Source organism: Ochotona curzoniae, unplaced genomic scaffold (assembly GCF_017591425.1).
Source record: "Ochotona curzoniae isolate NIBS_2020 unplaced genomic scaffold, NIBS_Ocur_1.0 scaffold_2453, whole genome shotgun sequence".
NCBI classification, from domain to species: Eukaryota; Metazoa; Chordata; class Mammalia; order Lagomorpha; family Ochotonidae; genus Ochotona; species Ochotona curzoniae.
This window is the reverse complement of record NW_024467094.1, coordinates 28,048,091-28,071,785: the sequence shown is the minus strand read 5'-3', so window position 1 is coordinate 28,071,785 and position 23,695 is coordinate 28,048,091. Positions and strand designations below refer to the sequence as shown.

Below are 23,695 nucleotides of genomic sequence, written 5' to 3'. Positions count from 1 at the left end.
CAGCATCAGGAGGGCTGGAGTCTCCTATGCGCTTGGCTCCAGGAGCAAAGAGAGGAATGAGCTGTGGGCACACGGTCGGCCAAGCCATGCTGGTGCTTGCTGCATGTGCTGTGAACACTGCTGAACAGGCATGCAGGCCATGACCCCACTCTAAGTCCCCTGGCCCATCTGGTTTTACATGTCCAAGGGAGCATGTGTTTGGGTGTAGCTCAAAGCCTGCCTATACCCAAACTGAAATGGACCCCATCTGGGAGGAATGGTATGCTGAGGAGTGTGCAGCCTCCAGTAGCACTGTGTCAAAAGAAAAGCTGTGGGGCTGCCTAGGAGTGCAGTGGGAACAGGCCGCACAGGGACAGCTCAAGATCTGTCATCAGGTGCAGGCAGAGGGGAGGTGGTGACAGGGCACAGGCGAGTGCCGAGTGTGCAAGGAACATCAAGAATGATGTTCAGCTCAGTCCTGCCAACTGAGACATTCCCTTCTTCCCCCACTAGTCTGTCTCTGTCCATTCATCACTACCGAGACCTGCCTGGCTACACCTCGTGCCCCTGCCTCGCCCCCCCGCCCCCCGGCTGGAGTCAGTCCCCTTGGCTCCTTCTGCAGGTTACTGCTGGTGTGGTTCAGACAGCCATAACCCGTGTGGCATCCCTCTGCCCGCACGCAGGCCCAGCCAGCCACTGTCTAGCGCTGCCTTCCGGGCTCAGCCACCACTCACCCTCAGCAGCTCCTCTTCCCCCTGCTCCTTCACAAACACCTCCTCCAGCTCTTGGTTAAGTCCTTCCAGGCTCCTGTGCAGGCAAGGGCTGAGCCGCAGGACAGGGGTCCCTGAGGGGAAGCTGGGAGGGGACGCCTGAGGAGGAAGCAAATGTGGCAGTCACCAAAGCCGGCCAAGTTCCACGGCTGTCACAGGTGCCGGCCAGGGCCTGGTGGTCATGTCTGGACAGCAGAACCAGGTGCATGAATGAGGACCTGGGGGCAGTCAAGGTCGCCCAGGTCCACCTGGTGTCCAGGTGCTATGGGAGGTGCATGTGTACTTTCAGTCAGTGACTCAGGTGTCTGGGGCAGGGGTGGGCGACAGAGACGTTCAGAGTAGCAGGAGGCCCCTTCATGCCAGGCGGTGAGTGCCCAGTCTAATCCACAGTTTCGCCTTGCCACCTACTTAAGCCACAAGCATGCAAGCGTGGCAGGGCTCAGGATCTGCAGGACCACAGAGGACTCCACTCTGCCTGCCACCTGTCCTGGGGAGGCCTCCATGGAAGGAGATGGAACAGTGTGGGCCGGGGAGAGACTGGGGGAGACCTACCCGTAGTACTCCCCTCACAGCATGGTCTCCTGGCAGCGGGAACCCGCGCTCCTTCTCTTTCCCGCTGCGGCTCAGCTTTGTCCTCTGCAGTTGTTGCTTCAACTTGCTGATCTGGCAACCCAAATGTAGGGAAAAGAAGACAGCTGGAGCAAACACGAGTGTCTGGGGCACCCCCTGGCCAAACTGGGCAAGATTAACCTGTATCAGGACAGCTCGGGGGCATTAGGACCCAGATGAAGCTCCGGGCCAGCCTGGCCTTTCTGGCCAGCAGATGGACAATCTCGCTCTCTGTCTCTGTCTCTTGATAACCCTTTCAAATAAAAATAAATAGGGCCTGGTGCAGTAGCGTAGTGGTTAAGGTCCTTGCCTTACACGCCCAGGATCCCATATGGGCACTGGTTCTAATCCCAGCAGTCCCGCTTCCCATCCAGCTCCTTGCTTGTGGCCTGGGAAAGCAGTGGAGTATGGCCCAAAGCTTTGGAACCCTGCACCCACGTGGGAGACCTGGAAGAAGCTCCTGGCTCCTGGCTTCAGATTGGCTCAGCTCTGGCCATTGCAGCCACCTGAGAAGTGAATCAGTGGACACAAGATCTTCCTCTCTGCCTCTCCTCTTCTCTGTATATCTGACTTTTCAATAAAAATAAATAAATCTTTATATATATATATATTTATTTAATTTTTAAAGATTTATTTATTTTTATTGGAAAGGCAGATACACAGAGAGGAGGAGAGGTAAAGAGGAAGATCTTCCATCTGATGGTTCACTCCCTGAGTGACCGCAATGGCTGGAGCTGAACCAATTCGAAGCCAGGAGCTTCTTCCAGGTCTCCCACACAGGTGCAGGATCCCAAGGCTTTGGACCATCCTCGACTGCTTTCCCAGGCCACAGGCAGAGAACTGGATGGGAAGCGGGGCTGCTGTGACATGAACTGATACCCATATGGGATCCCAGTGTGTGCAAGACGAGGACATTAGCCACTAGACTACCTTGCTGGGACTGAATAAAAATAAGTAAATCTTAAAAAACAAAACAAAACAAAAAGCAGATGACACTCAGCAAGGAGAGGCTCTCAAGGAGGAAGACAGAATTTTGTTTTAACGTCCATAAGCCAGGGTGACAACAGACCATCAGCAACAAGGCCGTCAGCTGGCGATGCTCACGGCTTCAAACCTGAGCACGTGTCGGGTGGAACAAGGGGAAGAGATCTCCTGCCTGCTGTCATGAATTGTATGGCCACAGCCAAAGAGCAGCCAACATTGCTCCTCCTAGGTCTGTTCCAGGGACCGTGGATGCCATGGTTCCTGCCTCAAGGGTGGGTGACTTGCCCATTCGCATCACTAAGAACCTGAAATATCTGCTTACTTCCTCCCAGCCTCAAATTGCCAATGCCTTCACTTTGTGGTTTCTCATCGACAGGTGGGCAGAAAAGCACCCTCTGGGAAAAGGTGAAGGGCTGGGACTAGTGTACCAGTCCAACTACCTAATTCACTACCTGTAAGTACCAACATCCCATGTGGGTACTAGTTCGTGTCCCAACTACTCCATTTCCAATCCAGCTCTCTCTGTGGCCTGGGAAAGCAGTACAAGATGGCCTAAAGCCTTGGGACCCTTTATCCATGCAGAGGACCAAGAGGAAGCTCCTGGCTTCTGGCTTCGTATAAGCTCAGCTCTGGCCACTGCAGACACTTGGGGAGTGTACCAGAGGATAAAATATCCTTCTCTTTGACTCTCCTTCTCTCTGTAAATCTGCTTTTCCAATAAAAATAAGTCCTTTTTTTAAAAAAATTAAAAGTTGCTTATTTTTATTTAGTTCAAAGGCAGAGTGTTGGAGAACGAGCAAGCAAAAGAGAGAGAGAGAGAGAGATCTTCTATTACTGATTCACTCTCTAAACATCCACAGCAGCTGGTGCTGGGTCAGGCCAAATCCAGGGGGCCAGAACTTTATCTGGGTATCCAACATGAGTAGTAGAAACCCAGCCACGTGGATCATCATCTGTTACATGCAGGTACATTAGCAGGATTCGGGGGGGGGGGGGAAAGGGTGAAAGTTGAGCCCCAGGAGTGTAGCCCATGATTTCCCCCACGTAGTCTCAATGACTTGAGCCCTCCTAAGGCAGAGGCACAACCAGGAAAAAGCATTGGGATATGCATAATCCAACTCAGGCTGAACAGTGCATATGGTGAATGAGTTGGGGACCCTTACTCCCAGGAGTCTGTGCCCTGTTATCTCTGGGCTCCTTCTGTCTGGATCCATCCTGCTTGGGGCTGCTGGAAGACACCAGCAGCAGTGGCCAAGGGCCTCCCTTGCAGGAAAGCCTGGGCTAAGACCAGGAGAGTGGTGGTCAGCCCTGCAGGTAGCACTTCCAAACAGACGCAGGTGTGCAGCCTAGGGGAGGGAAGGGGCAGCTGTTCTAGCCAGGAGTCAGTACCTCTTTTCGGTGGTCTGTGCTGCCCCAGGATGCTGAGCGCTTGTGTATACAGAAGCTGGTCCGTTCACCATCGAGTTCCTGCCAGGACAGAGGGGTCTGCAGGGAGAGAACAGTGAGGTGGAGTGGCTTCCCGGGCAGGGGGAAAGCAAGTGCAGTTTCCCAGGAAGACACCCACCTGCTGAATACTCATCCTCGGCCTGCTCTGCATCCTTCCCCACCTTCCATTCTCTGGAATTTCTTCCCTGGCCACCCAATAGGCCAACTTCCCTTTGCTCTGGGATGACTTCAACACATCTACTGATGTTCCTGATGTCTTGCACTCTGCCAGGACATGCTCAGTACAGGCCAGCTGCCAGACCCCCAGTGTCACGTTGGTTCCTGCCTCCACCAACCCAAGCAGGGACACCTATGCTGTATGAGGCCTCCTGCTGGCTCTTGGATTTTTCCCTTGCACACATGCTAAGAGTTGGGAATCCCAAAGTCCTCCATAACAGAGAGTAAGGAGCAGTTTTCTGAAGGGACAGAACTAGAATCTGGAATCCGGCCCTGAACTCTCCTGGGGTCTGCTCTGCCATGTATCACGAAGGGCTCTCAGTCGGCCACCTTCTCCCTTAATGCCCAGAACACAGAAAGAAGGCTGCATATGGGCAGCAGGGGGCTTAAAAAAAACATTTCCTGAACCCGCAACCAAAGGAAGAAGCTGTTGGCTCCAAGTGGGAGGCCCAGCTCCCTTCCCAGCTCCAATGTCCCCATGTCCACCCCAGGCAGGGGCCAGAGCTGGGAGGCTCCAGCAAAACCAGCTGCTCTCTGGGCTCTGTGCAAAGCTGCCAGAAACATGAGGGCCCTGGACACAAAAAAAGGGGAGGACGAGGTGGAGAGCATAGCTACTTGCCACCTGACAGCTGCCGGGAGGAGCTCCAGGGGGCTGTGAGGGCAGACTGCCCCTGGCGACAGCTGCGGTAGAGAGGGCTGCCAAGGAACCAGCCCCCGGCTCCTCCTGCTCCCAGCTATCCACTGACCAGGACCCCTTCTGGGCTGCATGACAGACACAGCCCGGGAAGAGACATTTGCCCTGACCTCCTTCTCTGGATCCTAGGGTCAGGAGGGACGTCTGCGATTCACGCCAGCCGCAGCTGCCTCAGTTGAGGAAAGGGTACACACACAGGCTCCAGGCCCCTGCCTCGAGCACACAGCCCAAGCCTGTGGACTGAAACTAGCCTGGGTGGAGTGTGGACATTCAGTGGGGTTATGAGAGCCTCAGAAAAGGCTGCTGCCTGCACTGCAGAGTGCAAGAAGGTCCTTTGTCCAAGTGCTCCTTGCCCCACAGATTCATGAATGTCTTCTCTTCCCAGTCCCAGAGGTTCCCTCTGGGCTCATCAAGACTCTGAGTACATTCCCAAGCCTGGTGTCCCTGCCAAGGTGGGCGAATGCAGAAGGGATGTCGGAAGCGAAGCTGGCAATGCCCATTCTCCCTCCTCTGGGAGGAGACACTGTAGTCACAAGTGGCTGGCGAGAGGCAGGAGATGCAGTCCCACTTAGGCTGCAGCTACTTCTGCTAAAAGGTCCTGTGCCCCTGGGACCACCTTCCTCTCTCTGGGGACATGTGACAGGGTCAGGAATTGCTGTGGGGTAGCACTGGTGTCAGGAATGATGTGAGATTGTGGCCACCCTGCTCAGTCCCCAGTCCCTCTGCTTGCCGTTGCTTCCTGGGTGTGAGATGCACTCCACAGGGCAGCCCTCATGGCCTGGCCACAGGACCACTGTCCTGCCCCTCATCCTTGGGCTCTCTGTTCTTCCTGGGGGGACGCATCCCATTGCCTTTCTGGTATCCACCCCACAACCTCTAGGCCTGCTCTCCCCACAGAGGACGGCCTCATTGGAGATACCCTTTCCCAATTCATGTGGTCTGTGCTGACAGGCTCCATGCTCTGTCTCCTCAATGCAGTCTACATCCTTCCTGCATTCGATCAGCACTTCCTGAAGACCTACTGTGTGCCAAGCCATTCCAGGTGCCCTCTGCATTTATGTGTTCACTAAGGGCACTGTTTAAGCAGCGTTAGGCGCTTAGGCAAAAAACACAGCAGTGAGGCCATAGGAATGGTGGAGAAGGGAGCACAATTGCACGTGCCAGGCATGTCTTTGAAGATGAGGAAACCTCTGACTGAAAACATGAAGAAGGGAAGGGCACAAGCCATGTGCAGAGCAAGGCGAGAGCAGCTGGACAGGAACAGCAGTGGCTGTCGCAAGCCAGCCATGTCAGAAAATGAGAAGGAGGAGGCTAGTGTGACTCGCAGAGAGACTTGGTGCAGAGCCACCAGAGAAGTGACAGGTTAAAAAAAAACTCCCCCACAAAGCTATCAGGAACCCATGGGTGTTACCTCACATGGTCAAGTTTTTTTTTTTTGCATATGTGACTAAGTTAAGCTTCTCAAGATGGGAAAACCATCTTAGATTTTTCAGGCAGGTCCTAAATGTCATTTACAGGTGTCCTTATGTGACAGGCAGAGGTGTATTACACAGAGGAGAGGGTACGGTGAGGCGACAGGGAGGTAGCAGCTCAAGTCATGCGGCCACAGGCAAAGGCATGCCTGCAGCCAGCACAAGCTGAAAGAGGCAAGAAAAGAACCTTCCCCAAGGGCCTCTGGGGGAGTGCGGCCCTGACAATGCCTTGATCTCAACATTGTGAAACTGAACTTCTGTTCTCCAGAACTATAAGACAAGAAATTTCTTGTTTTGGGCCTGGCATGGTGGCCTGGTGGCTCAAGTCCTCGCCTTGAACGCGCCAGGATCCCATATGGGCACCGGTTCTAATCCTAGCAGCTCCACTTTCCATCCAGCTCCTTGCTTGTGGCCTGGGAAAGCAGTCGACGATGGCCCAAAGCCTTGGGATCCTGCACCCACATCGGAGACCTGCAGGAAGTTCCTGGCTCCTGGCTTCGGATCGGCACAGCACCTACCGTTGCAGTCACTTGGGGAGCAAATCATCGGACGGAAGATCTTCCTCTCTGTCCCTCCTCCTCTCTGTATATCTGACTTTGCATTAAAAAAGTATAATTCTTAAAAAAAAAAAAAAGAAGAAGAAGAAGAAGGAAAGAAAGATTCTGCTGCATTGGAAGCCATTCACAAGCTGGTGTTGAGTGTCCTTAAGGCACGGACCTGAACCTCTCCAACCAAACCACTGCATCCACAGATGGGACGGGCCCAGGCAAGGTGAAACAGCCACTCAAGACACTTCCACCCCACATGGGAGTGTTTGGTTCAATTCCTGGCTGCTCAACTTCCTGCTGGATCCTGTGCCTGGGAAGGCAGCAGATGACCCAAGTGCTTGAGCCCCTGCCACCCATGAAGGAGACTCAGAGGAAGCTCCTGGCCTGGACCTGGCCTATTTGTAGTTATTGTAGGCCTTTGGTGAGTGAACCAGCAGATGGAAGATATCTTTTTCTTTTTTCAACACCATGACTCTGCCTTTCATATTTATTATTTATTTTTAAACATTTATTCTCATTGGAAAGGCAGATCAGATTAACAGAGAGGAGAGACAGAGAGACAGATCTTCCATCTGCTGGTTTACTCCCCAAGTGACCACAGCAGCTGGAGATGAGCTGACCTGAAGCCAGGAACCAGGAGCTTCTTCCGGGTCTCCCACATTGGTGCATGGTCCCAAGGCTTTGGGCCGTCCTCACCTGCTTTCCCAGGCTACAAGCAGGAAGGTGAAAGGAAAGCAGAGCAGCCAGGACACGAACCAGCACCTACACAGGATCCTAGCACTTAGCCACTGTGCTGGGCTCATGACTCTAACTTTCAAAGTACAAATCAACTCGAGGACTTCTGGTGCCTCTAGCTAGACAGGCCTCTCCCCTCCTGCGTCTAACCCAGGTCTAGTCTAAGGCATCCTCAGAACACAGCAATCACAGCTAAAGGAGGCCAGCCTTCACAGTGCTACCCTCTTGCCACCACAGGAGTCAAGCTACACTGCCTGGCAGCAGTGAAGGAGGCATTTGAGCTGAGCCTTTGGAAGCAGGGCAGGGCTTGCGCCCAGCAGACCAGACAGTCACGTCTGTCATGGGGACTCACACACTGGATCAGCTTTGTTTAGCACCGGGCCCAGGGGAGCAGCTGACGGGAAGCAGGGCTGCTTACTAACTCTGAGTGGCATCAGCCAGCTGTGCAGATAGTCCGATTAGGCAGAATTAGATGTGCTCAGGCCCAGGAAGGCCTGCCTGGGATTCAGAGAGCCTGGAGCAATGTGAGGAAGGAGATGTGAGGAAGGGCACGCCTGACAGGGTCCCCGAGAGCCCCTAAGCCTGACAGGAAGGGACAGCTTAGAGCTGCAACACCTGCACACTGCAGTCTCTTGCTTGGCCCTCAACTCAGCAAAGTTTCTGCTTAGACTCTGACTAGCGGCAGGAAGGGCCCTGGCCCTTTGTCTTTGGTGACCTTGCACCTGATGAAGCTCTGGGGACATAACCCATCCTACACCTGTGTGGAAGCAACAGCAGCATGGGTCTTATCCTGGCTTCGATGGTCAGACCAGGCTGACATTCAGCAGGGACTTGGTTCCTCAGGACTCTGCCAAACAAAAAGGAAGGAAAATGCCTTGTGAGGGGTCAGCTGGCCAGCACTGAGGACACTGGTGGCAGGTGGCCCAGACCACTATCTCTGGCCCTACTGTGACTGTGGAGCCCTCAGATTTTCCATCATAGCCCCATTTTCCAAATATTTGGTTGAACACAAGCTGAACAACTAACCCCAGTTTTAGAAAACAGATTCTGTGATCAGGCCCTCAGGCCCACCAGTAATGTAGTTTTCAGAGGGCCTGGTATGGGCGCTCTGTTACCGGTGCTCGGGCATGGCTTGGGCAAAGGCGGAGGGTGGCCCACAGTGAGGAAGGAAGTCCTTCCGCAGCAGCAGCAGGCCCACTTTCCCTTGTGGCCTCCATGATGTCCTGTGAGGCAGGGCCAGAGAACAGAAACATCACATGGTAGAGAATGCAGAAGAACAGATGCTAGGGCGGAGGAGGACAGGGTGGGGCTGGGCAGGTACTCAGGGTCCCCTGCCATTGTCAGCAGGATGAGGGCAACAGGGGAACTTTGTTCAAACGATCATTCCAGCTGCGGTGAGGCCACTTCCTCCCTCTAGAAGACACAGCCGGCAGATGCAAACGTTCTGCAGTGCAAGATGGGAGAGAGACGATTGCAGTCACCAGTACGTGCTGCTACCACCCACCTCAGCCTGGGTACAGTCCCCGGGAGGGGCAGGCCCAGAGCACTTAGAGGGCAGGGAAGGGTTAGCTCTGGTTTACCAGTTGACCTAGCAGGAGGGTGCTCAGGAGAAGGGAACATGTTTAGCCAGAATTGGAAAAAAAAAATCTCAATTCAGTCCCCCAAGAGACAAAGAAATCTTCTTGGGATGATGACCAATTAGCCACCTTCTCTGTGGCTCCTGGTCCACTGCTGTGCGTCCAGCTCCTGTGGGCCCCACACTTATGCCTACATTTACCAGGCTGCTCTCTATGAACCTTGCCACCCTTCTCCCCTTGCTCCCCCTGCTTCAGACACGCTGCATCTCCACAGCTCTCCTCCTCCAGCTTAGAACAACTTCCTAAGTTAGAGCCACCCACCCCAGCCCCCTTGTCCCAGCTATCTGGGTGGCCTATTCTCTATAGCAACAGTCCTCTGCCTAAGGACCATCTTTTGTACCTGTCCATGTCCAAGAGCTTAAAACACAACCTGGAAGGGACCCCTGGGACTGCTGACAATACCGGGATTCAGGACCTAAACATTTTCAACTCCACCTTTGACGCTAAGGCCATGTGTCTTGCTGGCTGGCTGGCCAGCTAAACAGCAGGTATCAAAGATGGTGTTTGGCACTCAGGTCTGGAATTTGTTTGGGACAGAGCCCTGGCTTCCTCCAGGGAATTCAGGAAAAGGAGCTGCTTAGCCTAAACTTCAACTCTGGTCCCTGACCTCTCTACTGCCGGGAGTGCCAGGGCTGCTGCGCCCTCCAGATGCTCAACCTACTGCTGCCTTGCACAGCTTGGGGTGGGCGGAGGGAACTTGGGATGAGTTGGAGAGCATGTAGGCATGGTGCAGCTAGGAGAGACTGGATATAGAAGGTAGTGTGGGGGTAAGCATCTCCTCACCCCCTCTGGGCCATAACAACTGGGGAAAGGCTCTTTAATGTCTTTAGCAGCATCAACACTTGCATGCCTCCCTCCTCCTCCCCTTCTCTGGGTGCCCCCATATCTCCCCATGGAAGCTCTCCTCCAGCTCTAGTCCTTTCAGGGTGACAGTCCCAGGGGATCCAGCAAGGGAAGAAACACCAGTTACTTCGGGAGACATCATGCAGCCTTGGACCTTCCTAGTGTAACATCAGTGTTGAAGAAGGCAGCCTGTGCCAGGCCAGGGGCCTTGAGCAGGAATTTGAATGGAGCCCAAAACCTAGAAGCAGAAAATTCCCAGCAGGCCAGCAGCGAAAGATGGGCAGAGTGAGTATTTTGGTCTGGATGCCTCCATGGAAGGGAGTCCTCCCACCTCCTGAGTGCATTCACAATATTGACAGGTTGCTAAGAGTTCCTCGAGGGCTGGAGCCCATCCCAGGGAAAGAGGAAAGTGGTATGGCCTGGCCTTGCCAGACCCATGGAGGCGCAGTGCTGACCTCTGTCTTGCTGTGGCAAGCAGCCCAGACTTATTATATAAAAGATCTGGCCTGCAGCTGGAGTTGGAGTGAAAAACACACAGCCCGGAGCCTGTGCCTCTCCAGCAGGCCAGTGACCATCCGAGGCTAGCTCTGCCTTGAGCTGACCAAAGAGAAGCCTAGAAGGCTAGAAGTCCTAGAAGGCTGGTGGCAGGAAAAGATGGGTGTAGGTAAGTACCACAGAAGCCATGTGACAAATGGGCCTGCACCCCAGAAGCAACCTCAAGTCCTGTTCCTAGAGAAACCCTCCGTGCCTAGAGGGATCACCTGACCTGAGCACCCCCACTGACAGGGGAAAGAGATGTATACTCCCAGACCCAGGAGGGTGAAGCAAAACCTATCCTGCTGGCCCTTAGCTAAGTAGAAAGGGAGCAATAGTGCCTAGGGCTGCCCAGAAGTAGCCTACCCTGCCGCTTCCAGGGTGCTCTCCCTAGGCGTTCACTGGGGCCTGTGGAATCCAACTGCAGCAAATTCTTGCTGGTTCAAGGTGGGGCATTCCCATGAGAAGTCCCCTCCTCCGCATTTTGCCAGACGTTTGGCCCCATCTCCCGCCTTGGCTGCCTGTCCACTGGCCTTCATAGAACTGGAATCCAACCTCCCAGGGGCCAAGTCTTATCCTCATTTCCATATGCCTCATTCCAAAAGGCCCAGAACAGCACAGGGCATTCAAGCCCCACTAAGAGCCTTTGAGAACAGAGCCCATAAAAATGCAGAAAAAGAAAGGAAGTGATATGATGGGCTGAGAGGAGGCGTGGTGTGAGCTGCACACAGCACTTTCACGTGTCGCTCGCCTGTCACACCACCTACGCGCAGCAGAGCAGCAGGCACGCTCCACCCTGTTGGCAAAGGAGGAGCTGACTTGCTCACAATCCCTCAGAATGCAGGACAGCCTCTGAGCCAGAGGTTCTGCTCATCCCATTTCTGTTTCATTTAGGCATGACTCACTTATTTTTTTTCTTTTTTTTTTAAAAAAGATTTACTTATTTTTATTGGATAGGCAGATATACAGAGAGGAGGAGAGATAGAGAGGAAGATCTTCCATCCAATGGTTCACTCCCCAAGCAACCGCAACCGCAGTTGAGCCAATCTGAAGCCAGGAGCCAGGAGCTCTTCTGGATCTCCCACATGGGTGCAGGGTCCCAAGGCTTTGGGCCATCCTCAAACACTTTCCCAGGCCACAAGCAGGGAGCTGGATGGGAAGTGGCGCTGTCGGGATTAGAACTGGCGCCTATATGGGATCCTGGCGCATGCAAGGCAAGGACTTTAACCACTACACTATTGCACTGGGCCCCAACTCATTTATTTTCAAGATGAACAGGAATGGGTACAAACTGCATTAAAACGGAGACCTGGGGTAACTGTTGCAGTTTAGCAGATTAAGTCACACTTACAATGCCAGCAGCCCATACCAGAGTACAGGTTTAATTGCTGGCTGCTCCATTTCCAACCCAGTTCCTTATAAATGCAACTGGGAAGCAAGAGATTGATAGTGCAAGCACTTCGGCCCCTGCTACCCACGTGGAAGACCCAGATGGAGTTCCTGGCTCTAGCCAAGGCCACTGTGGCATTTGGGTAATAAATTAGTAGACAAAAGATCTCTCCCTCTCCCTCTTCTGTTTTACTCTTTCAAATAAACAAAGGAATCTTACAGCGGAGGGGGCAGGGAGACTTGACCAGATGAAGAAGCATTTTTGTATGACTTCATATGTGAGGTCACTTCTTGCTCAGACTAACAGAGTTTATCCTAAAATAGGCAAATGCACTGAATGGGCTATGGAAAGTCCTTCCAAGCCTAGGATTCCTCTTGATTTTTTTTTTTAAAAAGATTTGCTTATTTATTTGAAAGAGAGACAGCAACAGAGAGAGATCTTCCATTTGTTGGTTCATTTCCAGGCTGGTGCACTCCAGGGATGGTTACAATAGCCAGGGCTGAGCCAGGCCAAAGCCAGGAGCCAGGAACTATATACATGCATGCAGGGTCACAAGCACTTGGGCCATCTTCCACTGCTTTTCCCAGGCCATTAGCAGGGAGCAGGATCAGAATTAGAGCAACCAGGACTTGAACTGGCAGCCATATGGAACAGTGGCATCTCAGGTGGTGGCTTTACCCACTACACCACAACGTTGGCACTCAAGCCTCAGATTCTTAATCAAAAGCCCGTCTTAACGAAGAATACCAAAGAAATCCTAGCCAGGGATGCTGGCAGGAAATAACTCTTATACAAGAACTTGCCACTCTCATTGTTCTAATGGGTCTAGCCTGGCTCAGAGCACTTCTTGGTCACATTTTCCAGTTGTCTGGGGAATGCAAACTCAATTGATTGCTGGCCTTAGCTTAATTTTAGCAAGGTAAATCTGATTTTCTTTGTGTTATCCTTACACAGAAGCCATGTTGGTGTTCTCTGTATCCTTCTAATTATGTGTCGTCAAAGTGAGCACAGTAAATCTGACTCTTTAAAAACCTAGAATAAATTCCAAAATCAGCTGTTGATCTGCCACACATGAACACTCAAAGCCAAATTGGAAAACCCAGACTGACTTCACTCTTCCAGGAGGCAGGTTCAATGCAAATTCATGGTCATGTAAGTTTACAAACTAAAACAAGATGGTAAACACGAGAAGAGGAAAAACCACGTGGTGAACACGTCCAATCAAACTCCAGAATAAATCATGAATCACTAAGGGGTTTATAGGAAACCAAAAGACTCCTCAGCCTGCCCTCCCATCCCAGCTTTCTCCCTTACCCCATTAGGACAGAATGTCATTACCTGGGTGGCCTTGTCATTGGTACAGCAGATGAAGGCCCCATCAACATCACGTGGCCACTGGCCCAGAAGGTAGGAGCTGAGAATGGTGTCCAGGGAGGATGTACGTCGGACCTGGGGTGGCTGAGGCCTACACACTGACTTTTCTGGGGCCACCGCACCCGGGACACTGGCTGGAAAAGAGCACAGCCCGCACCCCTTAACGTCAGCAGGGAGGAAGCAGATGTGGCAGCCAGACTCCTCTTCTAGGAAGCTTCTCCTGGAAACCACATCTTCATGGACACCCCACCCCTTTCTCCTGGAGGCTGGGGCACCTAGAGAAGCCCAGAGAGTATGCAAGAACTTTCCAGACCTAACCAGCTGGCCTTGACCTCCAGGAACAACAGTGTCTACCTTCTTGCTCTATGAATGCACCCCTGCTCCTGGCCCCACATCTTTTTCCTGTTCCTCACAGCCCCTAGGTCTCAAGAATATTTCCCCCAGGGTAGTACCATTTCCCACCACTACAGCAAGAAGTCTACACGGACAAAACCCAACGTTTTCCTCTTTGTTGTTATTGTTCCCTGTCCTTCTTAACTCCAGCTGTCATTCCAGGGTTTCTATGCATGACCCAAATTCACCCCATTAACAAAGGGCTTAACATCCTCCCCTTCACCAACATGGTCAGCTTCTGAGAGCTATATAACTGAGTCAAAAGAAAGGATACGACCACCCTCAACTACCCAGGATTGAGGAATCCAGTTTAGGAAAATATACAAATCTTGTAGCTCTCTGCCTGTTGCTGATTTCCATCTAAATGGGACCAAAAAAAAAAAGCAATTATAAATCCATTCATTTTGTTTTGACCTTGGTTAAAGCTTTTTGGAAGAAGCAAAAGATGCTGAAACTTGTTGATAAAATGTAAGTGTTCTGGAATCATCTGGAAATTTCAGTCATCTGGGTAGAACCTGTTTTCCATGGCCACATTCAAAACACTCCACTATCTTAAGATCTACAAAGGCTCTCTCCTTTAAACAGAACAAAATGCCTTCACATCTGTAGTCATCCCTTGATGATTTATGTGTATATTAAGCCAGCAAAGAGAACTGGGGACTCTAGGTATAAATAAACTCAAAGGGTTTTATGTTAGAAAGGCACTAAAAGGTTGGCAGCCTCTCAAAAACTTAAACGTGGAACTCCAGTGATCCCCCTCAGAGAGCTAAACGCAAGAACTTGAAGGGGTCCTTGTACACCTGTGTTCACAGCAATGCCACCCATAACAGGTCAGTGGTGGAAGCAGCGCCAGTTGGCTACCGATAATGGAGGGACTGAATCAACAAAATGCGGTTTATCCACACCACGACATGTCACTCAGGCTTCTAAAGGAAGGCAATCCAAACACATTGCAACACACATGATGCTCTTTCAAAGAGGTCAGCTTCATGATTCTACTTTCATGAGGTACCATGAATAAGGTAACAGAAATAAGTTTTAAGTTACTTCTGTTTTTCTGCAACCCAGACATTAAGTATGCCATTTGCATTCTTTAAATTCAGATAAGTGTTTGCCTACATTTTGACACAGCTACAAATTGATACAAACTGTGCTATATTATGTTCTGCCTCATTTTACCCATCCCATATATCCATTTCCAATATCAACCATCTACATATTTGTCAGGTTTAGTGGCAGGATACTCCAGCAGGTGGATATATGGTAGGCTGCTAGTCCATTCTCCGAAGACTAGGCACTTAAGGGGCTAATCATCCAGTTTACAGGCAGCAGCCATGCAGCTGTCCAGCCACCTATTCCTCTCTTTTTATTCAATTAGCGGAAGTTTCTAATTCATATCCCCTAGCTGCCACACAAGGGTACTTCAAAAAGTCTGTGGACAAATCGAATGAAAAAATGTTTCGGAGTGGGCATTTGGAACAGGGCAGCAATACCTGGGGTACCATAGCCCGAATCAGAGCACCTAGGTGCAAGTCCTGGCTCCTTTAATTCCAGCTTTCTGTTAATGTGCACCCTGGGCAGTAGCAGGTGCTGGTTCAAATACCTCCATCATGACACCCTAGGCTGAATTCTAGGATCCTGGCTCTAGCCTTGTGTAGCCCCATCTATTGTGGGCATTTAGTGATTGATCAAGCGGACAAAGGGCTTTTTTTCCCTCTCTCTCTTTCTCCAGCTCTCTGCCTTTCAAATATAATGAAAACAAATAATAATTTTAAAATATAATTTTTGGTGAGAAAAAGTAAAAATCCATTCGGCTTTTCATAATACCCATTTCCCATGGACTTTTTGAAAATGCCACCGTGTAATATGTGCTCACTTAAAAATGACTTCTAATTATAAACTTAATATACATGTAAGCTACAGGAAAGTCACGAAACATACAAACATTAAAAAGAAAACCTGCAGATATCAACCCTAGGAGGAAACCATTGTTAACTCCAAGAGATAAATATCTTTGTAGACCTTACCTTGTCTATCAATGTATGTATAGTTTTTAAAATGAAAAAACAGGACCCCTGGGCCCGGTGAGTACTCTAGTGACTAAAGCCCTCTCCTTGTGCATGCCAGGATCCCAAATGGGCACCAGCTCATATCCCAGCTGCTCTACTTCTCACCCAGCTCCCTGCTTGTGGCCTGGAAAAGCTGTGCAGGACGGCCCAAAGCCTTGGGACCCTGCACTCACATGGGAGACCCGGAAGAAGCACCTGGTTAAAAATAAATAAATAAATAAAGGGCCCGGCAGCTTGGTCTAGTGGCTAAAGTCCTTGCCTTGAACACACTGGGATCCCATATGGGCGCCAGTTCTAATCCCGGTGGCTCCACTTCCCATCCAGCTCCCTGCTTGTGGTCTGGGACAGCAGTTGAGGATGGCCCAAAGCCTTGGGACCCTGCACCCGTGTGGGAGACCTGGAATGAAGTTCCTGGTACCCGGCTTCGGATTGGCACCGCAGCAGCCGTTGTGGTCACTTGGGGAGCAAATCATTGGACAAAAGATCTTTCTCTCTGTCTCTCCTCGTCTCTGTATATCTGACTTTGTAATATAAATAAATAAATCTTAAAAAAAAAAAATAGAAGCTCCTGGTTCCAGACCTTGGATCGGCTCAGCTCTGGCCATTGTGGCCACTTGGGGAGTGATCCAGTGGACAGATCTCTCTCTCTCTCTCTCTAGATATATCTATCTATCTATATATATATATCTGCTAATAAATTTTTTTTTTTAATCCCACTATAAGTATCATTTTGCAATGCATGCTCACTTTGTTTCACAAACATTTTTCCAACTCAACATATCCTGACTTACAACACATCACTACAGGCTCATAACATTTCTGTTAGAATTCCTCAAAGGCTTCACACGCTTTCCTCACTCAGCCTCCTTTCACACATCACTCCTCCTGTAGCTCCTGAACAAAGCACAGCATGAGGCATTTCCAGAGCCGGCCCTCTTCCCAGGCCACACCCAGTGCTGCTCTGACCCATCCCTCCAGATCAGCCTAAAGGTCTCCACCTCCTACTCTTGGGAGTCTCCTGACCAGCCTACATTTCTGGGATGCTCTGTACTCATCTGTTAATTGGCAACCACTCTCCCAGACCTGGGGTATTTGTAATCCTAGATGATAAGTACCCTGAGGCAAGGACTTTCTCTGATTCATCTCAGGTGGGGCTAGCAGGTGGAGGGTACCCATGTGTTTGAATAAAACTGAAAAACTCTGACTAGAAGAGTTACCTGCCCTAATTATCCCATGGAGTAACCACACAGACAAACTCAACCCACTCACTTTCAGGAAAGACCCCAACACTGTTTGCACTGTGCTTTTCTCTGAGGCTCAGAAACACCGAGCCTCCTTCTCCTCCAGGATCTGCGAGCTCCAGGGAGTGTCAGGCCTGTGGGGTTCACGCTCCAACTCTGCCTCCCACACTGGCTATTCAACCCCTCAGCCTCCTAAACTGGATTTTAGATCAAAAGGTAGTGATGCGATGACTTCTGGGAGCCTCTGGCCAGGATCAACAACACCTCAGTCACCAGGGCTATCCTGCAGGCCTCCGAAACTCTTAAGACCTTGGAGATGAGTCGTGGGCTTCTGGGAAGCAGATCTGCAAGGTGACATAATGGACAATCCAAGAGGCAGGTGGAAGGGGATAAGCTAGGGTCCAGCTTAGAGACTCCAAGGTCGGAACCCTGAAGGCCCTCATCCTTGTCTCAGAGGAAGCGGCCTGTGATTCCAGATTTGAGCAATCTGCAAGGAGAAGTCACTGCAAAAACAAAACAAGACAACAAAAACCAATTCTGACACCTTTTCCTTGCAGACCCCTTCAACACTGCATTGTCTTTCTCATAGTCTGTCTTCATGAAATCGTTTGCTCCCATCAGTTCTAAAAGGGGGCGGAGAAGAACTAATAGGAAAACCAGGCCAGCAAGATGTCTGATCACCAGTCAGCAGCGGCCTCAGATCTAACACAAGCCTCCCTTCTACATTAATCCTTACAAATCCACCCTAAGACACCCAAGAAGATAGGGCTGACTCAGGTGACCCCGAGGACTTGTGTGTCTGATGCCTGAAAGTCCAGGAAAGCCAGGGTGAGAGATTTTCCCATCTCCTAGGGCCAACAATAACCACACCCAGTTCACATCCATTCTTATCGCCCTTCACCTCCTATGCTAGTCAGCAAACCAGCACAAAGTACCCAGTCTCAAGGGCAATAAAAGGTGATAGTTTGCTTCTAGGATCCACAGGGAAAGGGAGACACCCAGAAGCCTAGACTCCATCCAACTCTACTGTTCAATTCTATGTTCTTTCTGGTGCCCTCTATTTAAAGCTATTCACACCGATTCTGTAGACTGAATGGGTCCCCACATGCTCCTCCATATAGATATAGAACAGCTAACACAAAAAAGAATTTAAAGCAGACAACAGGGAAAGGAACCAAAGAAAGGGAACAATCCCAGTCTCTCCTGGTTGGCGGACCTAAAAGAACAGCAGGCATTTAAGTCCAGAGCTGTAGGCCGGACTAGCCTGTTTCTCTTCCTCTGATGAGAAGACAGCTGGGCCTCAGCCTTATTTCCACAGTGGCCACATCCTAGTTCCCAGCCAGCTGCAGGATAACAGAATTACCTTCTTAGAGCCCTTAGCAAAGCTCTATCGCCCCTCCCAACTCTCCAAATTCTTGGCATGTCCCAGCCTCTTTGGGGAGATTAAAATGTCATATTTCCCTCATGCCTAGGAAATAAAGGAGAGGGAACTTAAAAACAAAACAAAAAAAGATTAAATTTTGATAGAGAGAGAGAAAGAGAGAGAAAATAAAGGTCTACCACTTATTTCATAAACCTCCTCCAAATGGTTTGGTGAGCTCCTGCTTCTACGGGCACCAAACCTGATTACATTAAGGAGTCCATTTCCCCAATCCCCCTCCCAGAAGTCAAAACTAGACAATGATAGGTTCTGAGCCATCCTTAAAGGGGTGGCAGGCTAGCATCAGGTGGCCTCTCAGTATCTGGCAGGAGCAAGGATGTGGGCGGGGAAGGTGGCATGTAGCCCTGGCTTCCCTGTAGCTCCATGACAGCCTCACTGGGTCTGCTTGTCCCCTGAGATCATGAGTCTCCCTAGGTGACCTTGGATGAATGCTAAGGGGAACAGGAGGCATGCAAATCTGCTTTAAGGCCTTGGTTAGAAAGTGGATGGCTAACCCAGCTAATGTCTCTTACGTTAGAAAGAGGTAGCTCTCTGGCAACTGTGGTCCGTTGCCCGTGGGTCTGTGCTCTCCTGCTCCCATGGGAAGTTGCACATCCTTACTTTGGGAACCATTCCTTTCACTAATGACAGTCAAGTCCAGGCGCAGACTGTCTAAAATCAATGGTGCACACAGGAGGCGAAGCTGCTACACACTTGGCTGTTGGCAGCCCAAGTCCACTCTTCAGTTCCACTGCCTGACAATACCAATTTTGAGAAAGCTAAAAAAAAAAAAAACCTAAAAAAAAAATCTCATGAGTGCAGTTGAGATAGGTGCTCACGGGCAAGCCGGAAAGATCTGGCCACTGGGTTCTGGCCTGTACTTGTGTGATTATGGTCGAAGGAGAAGCAGCGTTAAAAAGTCACAACGGCTTGCTTGTGGCTAGAAGATGAACTGGTTTCATTTCTGGAAAGTACCCCCACTCCAGATTTGGGAAACAAGGACCATGAGCTCCTTCTGTAAGCCAAGAGAAACCTCTATCATGACAGCCTGTGACAGAGCAACAGGCTGTGGAGGCACCGGCTGGGTGGCTGCGGGAGGGTGGAGCGTCCTGTTTACAGCACCGAGGGGGGATTATCGGCCCATCGCATGCAGCAGCCTCCACAGCCCAACCACCTGGCGAAGCACCCTGGCAGCGGGCCAGGCCACTTCGTCGTGCAGCTGAGCAGTGGCGGATGCTTTGGTTCTTGGGCAACGGCAAATGGAAACAACAAAACAAAAAAGCACAGCCCAGTGATAAGAAGCCTTAGGTGCTATCTCCCAGAGCCACTTGGCCTGCCTCCCAACTGCTACACTTGTATGGCTTGGGGGAGGGCTGGTGGTCAGGTGTCCTGCCTTTTTGGGGAAGTCACCAGGGCAGAAAGCACACAAACAGCACACAAGAGACTTAAGAGTGGAAGTGCCTGGCACACCCCAGCAACCTGACTGCTTTGGGAAGCAGACCTTGAGTGCCCACTGCAAGCCAGAAGGAGCAAGGCCAGGAGCTGCCAGCGAGGGTCTAGTGAAGAGAGCTGATGTAATTGGCCCACAAGGGCCCAACACCTCTTCAACCTGTCTCCACACCAGCATGTAGCCCTTCCCCACCACAGGAACCTGGAGGAGAGGGGCTACAGCTCTCAGAAGGGTAGGGATGGAGCCAGTGGGAGGAGGAAGCAGCTGAAGATGCCTGAAGTCAGCTGCTTCTGCCTGCTCTTCTCACCTAGGGGGTGGGAGTGGGCAGGGGGCATTGGTTTAGAAGCTCATAAGGAGAAAACAGCCCTGACCAGTGGATTCTGGCTGGACAGGGCTGGAGGGAAGGCTATCCGCCCCCCTCCCCCACCCCATTTCATTATCTTTGGAGCAACGCAGGAGATAGAAGCCTAGGAAATAAAACAAGGCTACTCTCTACTCCTCTATTAGCATGAAGCCTACTCACCCCCAAAACACCTGAGAGCACTGGGGAGGTAAGGTGAGAGAGACAGCAATGAGATCTCGCATATGGCACAAACTCAACAACTAGCTGCTTTACATTTTTCAGGGGGTGGAGCTTTGAAGCATTATTAAATCCTTCTTCCTACATCTCTTCTTCTTCTTCTTTTTTTAAAAGATTTATTTCTATTGGAAAGGTAGATTTACAGAGAGGAGGAGAGACAAAGATTTTCCACCTGTCTTCACTTCCCTAGAGGCCTCAATGGCCGGAACTCAGCCGATCACAAGCCAGGAGCTTCTTCTGGGTCTCCCACGTGGGTGCAGGGTCCCAAAGCTTTGGACCACCTCTACTGCTTTCTCAGGCCACAAGCAGGGAGCTGGATGGGAAGTAGAGCAGCCAGGATAGAAACCAGTGCCCAAATGGGACCCTAGTGTATCCAAGGTGAAGACTTTACCCACTAGGCTACTGTGCCCCTAGGCTACCATGCCCCTTGGTTACTGCACCCCTTCCTCTCCTCTTAAAAAGAAAACAACTCTTACTATAATAGAAGCCTGGGGACTGATGCTTTGGTATAACAGCTAAAGCTATTGCCTGCAGCACCAGCATCACAAACAGGCGCAATTTTGACACTTGGCTGATCTGCCTAAGCCAGATCCCTGCTAATATGCCTAGGAAAACAGCAAGAATGGCTCATATATTTAGGCACCTGCACCCACACGGGACACCCAAACACAGTTCATGCCTCCTGGCTTCAGACCGGCCCACCTGTGGCTACTAAGGTCATTTGGTGAATGAATCGACAGATGCAAGATTCTCTGTCTCTGAGACTCTACCTTTCAAATTAATAAATCTTTAAAAAGCAGAAAAAGTGAAACAAAAACCAGAAACTGCACGTTAGAGGAAATAAGAAAAACGCAGATGAGCAAGCTGAAAAATAAGAACTACATGTTTCCCACTCAGCTCACATCCATCCTGATTTCTGTACACACACACAAATATGTACTTTGAAGGAAATTAGGTCATACTATACGTAATTTTCCACAACCTATTTGTTTTAAAATTAGCATGACAGAGATTTTCCAATTGCCAGTTCACTCCTCAAATGCTTGCAACAGCCAGGGCTGGGTCAGGCTAAAGCCCAAGGTCTGGAACTCAACCCAGGTCTCCTATATGTGTGGCAGAGACCCAAGAACTTGAGTCATCATCTGCTACCTTCCAGGGTGTGCAGTAGCAGGAAGCTGGATCAAAAGTGGAGGAGCTGGGACTTAAACCAAGCACTCTGATGTGGGATGCAGGCCTTCCAAGCAAGGTCTTAACTGCTATGTGACCACCCAACACCTGCCCCATCCATCCCTGCTCACTTTTTTTTTTTTTTTTTTTTTTTACAATCTGTTTTTGGTATGTTTTTTTGATGTTGGGCAGAAAGGAGGAAAAGCTGGCAGGGATAGCACTGACACAGGACAGTATGACTGGACATAGAGACAGCAAGGGCGGCCTGCTCTGCCCTGTCCCTTAGCTATGGCACAGCAGTTTTGTTGAAGACAGATGTTAATCTTCTGAAGGGGAATGAAGTAAAACAGAGATTCAGAATGTCTAAACATCTCCCCAGGAGCAGAGCTGCAGCATGCTTGGGCTGGGAGGGAGGTTCCTCTCACTGCTCCACAGGGATTGCTTTTCTATTTTGGTTCGAATGCTGGAATGAAACAGTGCAGTGGCTTTGAAGCGTCCTGCGGCCAGCGGCCAGCTCCGCTGCTTCCCTTGGGGCTCTGCGGCCTTTGGAGGGAAGTTGTAGGGAAACCAAAACCCCCAACCTGACTGTACAAGACACAGGAGTCCTCTCTGGAAAGCCCAAGGAGATCCCATGCAGCCCAGGCGAGAAAGTCAAACTGAAAGACTTTCTTCCACACCAAGTAACAGCACAGTTCAAGCTTAACAGGGAGTAGAAACTAGATTTAAGAGAGCGGCGCCATGTTTCTCCTACCAAGATGGCTTCTTATCCAGAGGGATTGGGTAGTGGGGGAGAAGGGGTAGGGAACAGCAGTGGCATTGTAAACACATGCCAAACTTCTCAGCTTGGCTCTCCATTCACAACGGATGAAGCTCCAGGCAGAGCCAAGGAAAGTATTTCTGGCTGCATGTCCCACTCCCCAACATGCAGACCACATCTGTAGGCAGCTGGAGAGCTGGGCCAAGAGAAACCCTTCTGAAGATGTCACTATGGGGAAAATAAACATGAGGACTACACTAACTGTGGATCAGCCAAGAGGACAAGGGGCAATCCCAGAGTGCCCCACCCCCAGAGGACCAAGAGTCGGCAGCAGTTCCTTAGATATTTGCTCCATTCTCAACAAGCTGCAGTTGGAAGGAAAGAAAGTGGTGTGAACTTTTCACCTTTTATCTGAATTTTCTGAGAAGAGTTCTGCAGGGTTTCAACATTCTTAAAGCAAAATAAAATGCCAGCAGTTACTGATTGGAGTATGTCTTCTTTGGAGATCCACATGGCCTTGGCAAGAGTGGCATAAATAGTGCAGAGTCTAACCTCTTCCCCAAGAAAGAAAACCCCCTCTTCTTGGTTATTTGGGAGTGATTGACTCCTGGGTGGCCTATAAACCCACAGGCCTGGTCTAAGCCCTTTGTGTCTTCACTTCCATAACAATCTGATACCTATCAAGTAGAAAATAAATAGTGACATCCAGTCAGTTCTCACAGTCTTTTAAGATAAGTGGGGTACAGGAAGGACTAGAGATTGAGGATATTCATCAACAATAAATCTTGTAAGAGGACACCTGTGATTGAAACTGTGCCCTAGGGCTGGCATTGTGGAACAGTGGGTTAAGCCATGGCCTGAGACACTGATCTCCCATATGGCAGCTCAGACTCAAGTCTTGGTACTGCACCACTTCCAATCCACTCCCTGCTAATCAAGGTTGGGCCATCCTCGACTGCTTTCCCAGGCCACAAGCAGGGAGCTGGATAGGAAGTGGAGCTGCCGGGACTAGAACCGGTGCCCATATGGGATGCTGGCGCATTCAAGGCGAGGACTTTAGCCACTAGGCCACGCTGCTGGGCCCTGCCATTCTACCTTTCAAACAAATTAATTAATTAATTAATTTAAAAAATAACTTTTCTGATTGACTTTCTAAAACATTTATTTAGGGGCTGGCATAATGGCTCAATTAGCTAATCTGCTGTCTTGCAGTGCTGGCATTCGATATGGAAGCTGATTCATGTCCCAGCTGCTCCACTTCCCATCCAGCTCCCAGCTCACTGCTCAGACAGCAGTGGAGGATGGCCCAAAACCAGTCACAAGGGGATTTTGCTCCTGATCAGCTCAGCTCTGGCCATTGTGGTCATTTGGAGAGTGAACCAGTGTA

The 23,695-nt window shown here is 50.5% G+C and overlaps 1 protein-coding gene across 2 annotated transcripts in view; it reads right to left on the bottom strand.

Moving 5' to 3' along the window:
• Positions 1 to 23,695, bottom strand: part of FAM117A (family with sequence similarity 117 member A) — a 51,251-nt gene that overhangs the window by 4,942 nt on the left and 22,614 nt on the right. For both annotated transcript variants that reach the window (XM_041001491.1, XM_041001492.1), the window contains exons 2-5: positions 13,196 to 13,365; positions 3,732 to 3,827; positions 1,302 to 1,412; positions 714 to 848 (exon numbers count right to left, since the gene is read on the bottom strand). In XM_041001491.1, the coding sequence (XP_040857425.1) occupies positions 714 to 848; positions 1,302 to 1,412; positions 3,732 to 3,827; positions 13,196 to 13,365 (512 nt within the window). The remainder of the gene's footprint in view (positions 1 to 713; positions 849 to 1,301; positions 1,413 to 3,731; positions 3,828 to 13,195; positions 13,366 to 23,695) is intronic.